This window comes from Bidens hawaiensis, unplaced genomic scaffold, assembly GCF_021521415.1.
Source record: "Bidens hawaiensis isolate Kalapana, Puna unplaced genomic scaffold, B.hawaiensis_p1.1 tig00014729_1, whole genome shotgun sequence".
In the NCBI taxonomy this organism is placed as follows: Eukaryota; Viridiplantae; Streptophyta; class Magnoliopsida; order Asterales; family Asteraceae; genus Bidens; species Bidens hawaiensis.
The window spans coordinates 119,565-127,452 of record NW_027492294.1 but is presented as its reverse complement, the minus strand read 5'-3'; the positions used below and the strand labels follow the sequence as shown (position 1 = coordinate 127,452).

The following is a 7,888-nucleotide window of genomic DNA, read 5'->3' as shown; positions in this document are numbered from 1 at the left end:
GCAATAATGGCATCTCATATTTCTACCGGGTGAGTAAAGATACTTCTTTTGTCTCTTTATGGTACACACATACCAAGTCACCAGTTGGGTTGTTTGAGCCAAGTTCGGGTTTGCCCATGAATCGCATCATATCCCATTTTTTAAAAACCGGTATTTTATTCGTATCGGATTTAGTTAAAAAATGGTAGAACCGTTTGAATCGGAATGTATCGGGAGGTTCAACCAGGTTGAATAATTTACCTTGCAGTTTCATATAAATACAATTTCAACTCAAAAAATAACCCAAAAGCATATTAATAATCATCACATTTGAACCAAATATCATACATGAACAATAGTCGAATCAAATAGAAAACTTGTACTTTGTATACAAAATTACTCAATTACAAAAGTTGTAAATAAACCAACATTAGATTTGGATGAAACAAAATTGGTTGATTAACGAATCGTTGTTTGCCGCATTTACCCGTTTCAATTTTATTTGTTATGTTAAAAGTCATTTTTAAAAATATGGGCTGCAAAAAGTATTAAAAAGCTTTTGGATTTAAAACTGGTTTACTGGTTTAAACCAGTATTTTTACAAAAACCGGCGGTATGATGTTTTCTACCAAACTGTCCAAAAATACAGTGATCTAAATACTAGTGACCTGTATAACCGTTTCAACCGTCCTGATATGTACCGGTTTTTAAAACCCTAATCATATCTCTTCACGCTCCCTCCCCTAAAATATTTGATGAATTTTTGTAATACAATTTAGGAAAAAAAAAATAAAAAGATTTATTAACCCTCAATACTTTTCCTAAAATAGGTGAAAATTAAATTTATTTGTATTACATTTCAAAAATATATTTCATTAAATACGAAATAAACATAAATATAAATATAAATATCCTTACTTGTGGTCTAGTGATAGAAGACTTAAGTTTTCCAGTAAAGACTCAAGTTTGAATCTCAATCGTGTCACTTTCGAGTGTATATTGTCAATGAAGGATTTGAGCTAAACTTTGTGAAAAGGTTGTCACTTTGAACCCTAAGTCCACCTAAGTTTTCGTCCCATTATGTGTTATGCAGAGAGTTCTGCTCTTGTGATGGCACAACGACTGTCAAGTGGCAGTCGGCCCTGGAGAATATAGCTTGCCCATCGAGACTTTCAAATTTGGAGAGTGTTGTAGCTTAAATACGCGGTTCTAAGAAATAAAAATAAGAATGTATTAAATAAAATAATAAATTATGAAATTGACCCAACGTACCGTTTGAAAATATCAGCTATACTAATTTCAAGGCAAGGCGCCTTTATTAAACCCACTCATTCACTACCATCTTCTTCGTCTCTATTCATCCACTCATCATCACCACTGCTTTCTTGTGAGCACTCTCTCTCTCACACACACACACTGTTCTTATTCTTATGATGATAATTAATTTGATTAGTACAGAGTAACCGTCGGAATTCATGCATGTATATGTATCGATCGATGAACCTAGATGTAATTTGATTTATCGAGTTTACGAACTCTGACTATCGATTGAGCGACTGAAACGGATTAATATCTGTTTATTATTGTATGAATTTTCGTTTTGGTGTTACGTGCATCGATATCGATGAATTTCTGTTGATTGAATCTGGTTTCGGACCGATCGGTACTGAATTCTGCCAGATTTATACCATGGGATGAGAACGAGTGTGGTAACCAAACGTACCGATACCGAAATACCGAATACAGTACCTATGTATGTTTTCGGTTCAGTTCGGTATAGGTAGTGTTGAAAATAGCTAAACAGAATGGTTCCGATATCGAAAACATGAAAAAACGATTACTAGTAGTCTGGTATTAGTACTGATTGTATTAGGTTAGTAACTGTAACCTGTACTTGTACTGTACCAAAAAGTACCTATAGAGAAAATAAAAATGAGTATCAGCAATGTTTTCATAATCGGATCGGACAGTAAACCGGACAGGCAACCGTTTCAGCCGGTCAGACCTATATAGAAAATGAGTAAAACCTATGCATACTGAATTTTCGATTTGGTACTGAAACCAAATGGTATCGATACGATACCGATACTGGTATTCGGTTAAAAAAAGTGCTCATCCATAATTTGTTGTACAGTAATGCACTAATACCTTCAATTTTCTGATTGGTGGTAGGTTAATCATGCTTATTGTGCGGTTTTGCGGTGATTAGTATTTTAGGTTTCTGTTGTAGGTCTTAGAGCATGTTTGGGATTTAGTTTGAAAAATGTTTACTGGCTTATACAAAAAGCCATTTTGAAAAGCAAGGATTTGGACTTTTAAAAAACTGTTTTTTAACCCTTTCAAAAAGCTAAAATAAAAAAGGTTTTCGTGATTGCCAAACACATTTTAACTTATTGCCTTTTTGATAAAACCAATAAGCCAATAAACATTTTATAAACTCAATCCCAAACATACTCTTAAGAAGATGAAACATAAAAATGGGTATGTAAACACAATTTAACTAATGTTTTATGAAAGTTGTTTTTGATCCCCTTGACAAATCTCTAAGGCTACAATTAAAATTGGAGTCTTGATCATTTTGATAGGATCGTGTGCAATTTGTTTTGGGTCGGTTTTGTTCTTAAACCGAATCAAAAACCAAAAATTTGGATTCTGAGAAAAGTTCAGTTTTGGCTTTTATGGTATTCACAAGTGGTTCAATTTTGCCATTTTTAGGGGCTGTTTGGTAGCCTCTTAAAGATTCTATTAAGAGGCTACATTTGAATCATTTAACATGTTTCTAAAACTTAACCATTAAGAGGCTCCATGACCCATTAAGAGGTGTATTTTTAATGAACCAATCACATTCTACCACTGATTGCCAAACGCGCACAGGTCTCTTAATGATTCAACACTTGATTGCCAAACAGCCCCTTAAAATGGTTCAAAATAATGAATTTGAGCGCGAATCTTTAAGCATAAAAGTTTTTGTTGATTAATAATAAATAATAAATTGATGATTCTAAACATTTTGGTCTACACTATTTATTAGCTTTTTATATGTTACTTACATTCAAAAATAAAAATGAATCCAAAATTCATTAACAAAAGACATTTTTTTTTGTGTTTACGGGTTCGGTTTTCGCTGTGACAAACTGAAACCAAATCGGAAATTCAGTTATTGGTAAAATATAAAACCAAACCATCAGTTTTTTCGGTTATTCCAGCTACAGATCAGTTATTTTGGCATCATGCACACTCTAGTTTTGATCTCGTTATAGACGTTACTCTATTAACGGAAATTGTTAAAAGTTTTACATCTTGCTAACTTTTGCTATAATTGGATAAAACTTACAGTTTCAAGTATGAATTTGAGATGTATTTCTTAGAATTGTAAGGATGTTTTTGTCATTCAGCATGTTCAAATGCATACTTTGCAACATCTATATAATTGAGAATATGTCTTTTTGGCAGATTCATTCAAGATGGCTTCGATTCATGCTAATTTGACCGCAGTTATGTCTAAAAACATCAACAATTCTGGCGTGTCAAAGATCCAAAGAACTGCTTTCTTGCCTGTGTTTGATGTGGCTGCTGATACCACCTACTTGTTGAAGAAGGAAACACACTCAGTAGGCGTCATGGCGCCGCGGGCCACATTGACCTTTGACCCACCATCAACCAATGCTGAGAAAACTAAGCAAAGGAAGAACACAGTTGACCCGAATGCCCCTGATTTTCTTCCACTTCCGTCCTTTGAACAATGTTTTCCACAAAGCACAAAGGAATATAGGTAATATACTTACTGCTACAGTTTTATCATAAAAGGGTTCATAATTCTTGTGTGTGCAGGTTGATACAGTTAACTCCAATTGTCTTTGAATAATATGATTTAGGAAAGGTTTATGCATGAAAAAAACACATTGTGCAATTTTGACATGTTTCATTTTTCCTATGTGTTTCTTAAATTTTCCTTGGTTTGACTTGTAAGAGAGAAAGCATAACCTGAATAATTTGCTTATGGTATGATTATATCAGAAATAATTCCAATGTTGTGGGTTGGGTAACTGGCCAAACGTGCGATAGTTCATACATGTCAAGACAGGTCGAGCCGGATTTGTTATGTTTTTTGTTAAATAGTCAGTGTGCCAAATGTGTTAAAAAAAAGACATTGTTTGAATAATATCAATAGTTAAATTTTCTTGACCAAACGATTATGAGATTGTGTAGTAAAAGCATACTTTGGGATACTTCGGACCAGTTTCAACCCTTTCCTGTTTAGCTTTTCATTATAAAATTTTTGTTCATGTTTGACCCGTAAGATATAATTTATAAGTCATAACTGGAATTGACCCGCTTTGAAGACAGGCTGAAATATTAATTCTTGGCTGATTTGCTTTACAGGGAAGTTGTTCATGAGGGATCTGGTAATGTTCTTAAAGTTCCATTTCGACGTGTCCACCTGGTAGGGGATGAACCACACTTTGACACGTATGACACCAGTGGCCCACAAAACATAAGCCCTCAAGTTGGTATGCAAAAAGTTTCCAACTTTCACTCAGTTTTAGTGTTAGTTTATTCTCTTATTGATTTTTAAAACCCACTGTAGTAGATGTTTTGGTAATTATGACCCAAAGCTAACCGACCCGTTTGGGCCCATACTAAAGGTGATCTGTTTGGCCCCTTAGTCCTACTATATTGCGCTAACATTATATTTGTAATCATAAATAAAATATTAAGTACTTTTTAACACAGGCAAATGTGTGGGTAAGCACACACCTACTGACACGTTTGGGCCCATACTAAAAGTGATATTTTTGGCCCGTTAGTCCTACTGTATTGCAGTAACATTATTTTTGTAACCATGAATGGGCAAATATGTAGGTTAGCCCAAACCTACCCAGCCCGTTTGGGCCAGTACTAAAAGTTATCTTTTTGGCCCATTAGTCCAACTGTATTGTGCTAACATTATGTTTGTAATCATGAATATCACACTAATTACTTATAGAATTGGGCATATATTTGGACTAGCCCAAACCTTCCCGACCCGTTTGGTCCGTTAGTTCTACTAAATAGTTTTCACTTCATCAGTTAGTTAACTGTACAACTTTACTACATAGGACTCCCGAAATTACGCAAGGATTGGATCGATAGGAGGGAGAAGTTGAGCCCACCAAGATACACCCAAATGTACTACGCGAAGCAAGGGATCATAACCGAAGAGATGCTCTACTGTGCAACCCGTGAGAATCTGGACCCTGAATTTGTGAGATCAGAAGTGGCCTGTGGTCGTGCAATCATTCCTTCCAACAAAAAGCACCTTGAGTTGGAACCAATGATTGTTGGAAGAAACTTCTTGGTCAAAGTCAACGCCAACATTGGCAACTCTGCTGTTGTAAGCTCAATAGAAGAAGAAGTTCATAAACTCCAATGGGCCACAATGTGGGGCGCGGATACCATCATGGACCTATCCACGGGCCGACACATTCACGAAACCCGTGAATGGATTCTTCGTAACTCTGCAGTACCCGTTGGGACCGTACCTATATACCAAGCTCTAGAAAAAGTCAATGGCATTGCTGAAAATTTGACCTGGGAGGTTTTCCGTGAGACATTGATCGAACAGGCGGAACAAGGGGTGGATTATTTCACTATTCATGCAGGTGTGTTGTTGAGGTATATACCGTTGACAGCTAAGCGGATGACAGGGATCGTTTCGCGAGGCGGGTCGATTCATGCGAAATGGTGTTTGGCTTATCATAAGGAGAACTTTGCTTATGAGCATTGGGATGATATTCTTGATATTTGTAATCAGTATGATATTGCTTTGTCTATTGGTGATGGGTTGAGGCCTGGGTCGATTTATGATGCTAATGATACGGCTCAGTTTGCTGAGTTGTTGACTCAGGGTGAGCTGACTCGTCGAGCCTGGGAGAAAGACGTGCAGGTATATATTATTATTATTATTATTATTATTATTATTATTATTATTATTATCATTTGGTTCTAAAGTTTGTTGGGTTGGGTTCAGATATTTTGTTTCAGTTTTGTTGGTTATTTTAAATTAATGAAAAAAGTCAGTTTTTTTCAATAATCAGTTTTTACGGGTCGGTTCGGTTGCTCTGTGTTTTTTTCTTGTTATATTCCGATAATGAACCGAAAATTCGGTTATTGAAAAACACAAGACCAAACAATCGGTTTTGTGTTGGGTTCGGTTATGTTGGTTACTTTAGCTATGAACTGACCCGCATTTTAACTATTTTAGGTCATGAACGAAGGCCCGGGACACATCCCGATGCACAAAATCCCCGAAAACATGCAAAAACAGCTCGAATGGTGCAATGAGGCACCCTTCTACACACTCGGCCCGCTAACCACTGACATCGCACCGGGCTACGACCACATAACCTCCGCCATTGGTGCAGCCAACATCGGAGCCCTGGGAACCGCACTCTTATGTTACGTCACACCAAAAGAACACCTTGGTCTACCAAACCGCGATGACGTCAAAACCGGTGTCATATCATACAAAATCGCAGCTCACGCAGCTGACTTAGCCAAAGGCCACCCGCATGCGCAAGCGTGGGATGACGCACTCAGCAAAGCCCGGTTTGAGTTCAGGTAGTTAAACTCTAAAGCGTGTGTAATGATGGTGTAAATTGTATTGATAATTGTAATTAGAGTTTGTACAAGAGACGGAGTTGCATAATACTACCTCTAACATTTGTTACTTACATTGTGTCTAATACAGATGGCTGGACCAGTTTGCTTTGTCACTTGACCCGATGACCGCTACGTCGTTTCATGATGAGACGTTACCGTCTGATGGGGCGAAAGTGGCACATTTTTGTTCCATGTGTGGGCCCAAGTTCTGTTCGATGAAGATAACCGAAGATGTGAGGAAGTATGCAGAAGAACACGGGTATGGGAGTGCAGAAGAGGCGGTTCAACAGGGGATGGATGCGATGAGTGCCGAGTTTCAAGCGGCGAAGAAAACCATTAGCGGTGAACAACATGGTGAAGCGGGTGGTGAGATTTACTTGCCGGAATCGTACATCAATGCTATGAAAAAATAAAGGTTAGTTGATGTCCGTGTCATGTTTTATCTTTAACGGGTCAAATTTTGTATGAAACGGGCCAAAATGTTCAATAGGAAAGAAACATAAATGTATATTTAAAAAAGGAGTTTGTTAAAGAAAGTTAGATTATTATTAAAAGTTTGAAATAATGCATTTCTATTCATTTATATTTGGCATATTAATAATTTATGGAAAAGTTAAAGCATTGGATAATTTTTATGCCCAACCTTACTTGTTTTGATCCATTACCTGCACGCAATTCCATGTTCGTTTGCGTTCGTTTATAACATTAATGAATGAACACAAACAAACACGAACAAATTCATTCCTTAACAAATGAACATGGACACATAACCATGCCCAATTATGTGTGCGTGAACCGTCCTTTTGTCCGATAAAAGTTAAAACGAATGAGCATGAACAAAGCCTCGTTTGGTTTGGTTCAGTTCGTTTAGAGCCCTACACAAAGTAGCATAAAAAGATCGTTGGATGTTCATTGATGTCTCTTAAAGGCTTTAAAATAAACGGGTCAGGCAATGAGTCAAACAAGTTGGTTTCCCGGAACCACTTTTTTGTTCTTTTTGGTTCTAAAAATTTTGTTTTTTTAAATTTTGTTTAATATGATTACATCCATTGAATTCAATTTCAGGGAGCATGCTGAAATCGAGGATCACGATGGACTGTCTGCAAGACTCGGCCTCTAAACTGAAGTTCAAGATCCTCATTTTCAAGTACTAGGTAAGTACATAGTTTTTATTATCGTATTGAATAAGTGGAAGGGCGAACAAATGTCTCCTTGGATTTGCAGTGTGTTAGTAGTAATTGAACTTTAATATTGAAGCTTTTATTAT

The 7,888-nt window shown here is 36.6% G+C and overlaps 1 protein-coding gene across 1 annotated transcript; it reads left to right on the top strand.

The window, feature by feature from the left end:
- The first annotated feature begins 1,282 nt into the window (after window positions 1–1,282).
- LOC143547533 (phosphomethylpyrimidine synthase, chloroplastic-like) lies at window positions 1,283–7,888 on the top strand. The gene is made up of 7 exons (XM_077038932.1): window positions 1,283–1,366; window positions 3,433–3,751; window positions 4,363–4,490; window positions 5,079–5,905; window positions 6,224–6,579; window positions 6,710–7,036; window positions 7,687–7,888. Exons 2-6 carry the CDS (start codon window positions 3,444–3,446, stop codon window positions 7,032–7,034), a joined length of 1,944 nt encoding a protein of 647 aa, XP_076895047.1. The 5' UTR covers window positions 1,283–1,366; window positions 3,433–3,443; the 3' UTR covers window positions 7,035–7,036; window positions 7,687–7,888.

Coding starts and splice junctions, on each gene's coding strand:
- LOC143547533 (XM_077038932.1), top strand. CDS start 3,444: ATGGCTTCGATTCATGCTAATTTGACCGCAGTTATGTCTAAAAACATC. Junction 4,491..5,078: donor AAACATAAGCCCTCAAGTTG/GTATGCAAAAAG, acceptor TTTACTACATAG/GACTCCCGAAATTACGCAAG. Junction 5,906..6,223: donor CCTGGGAGAAAGACGTGCAG/GTATATATTATT, acceptor TAACTATTTTAG/GTCATGAACGAAGGCCCGGG.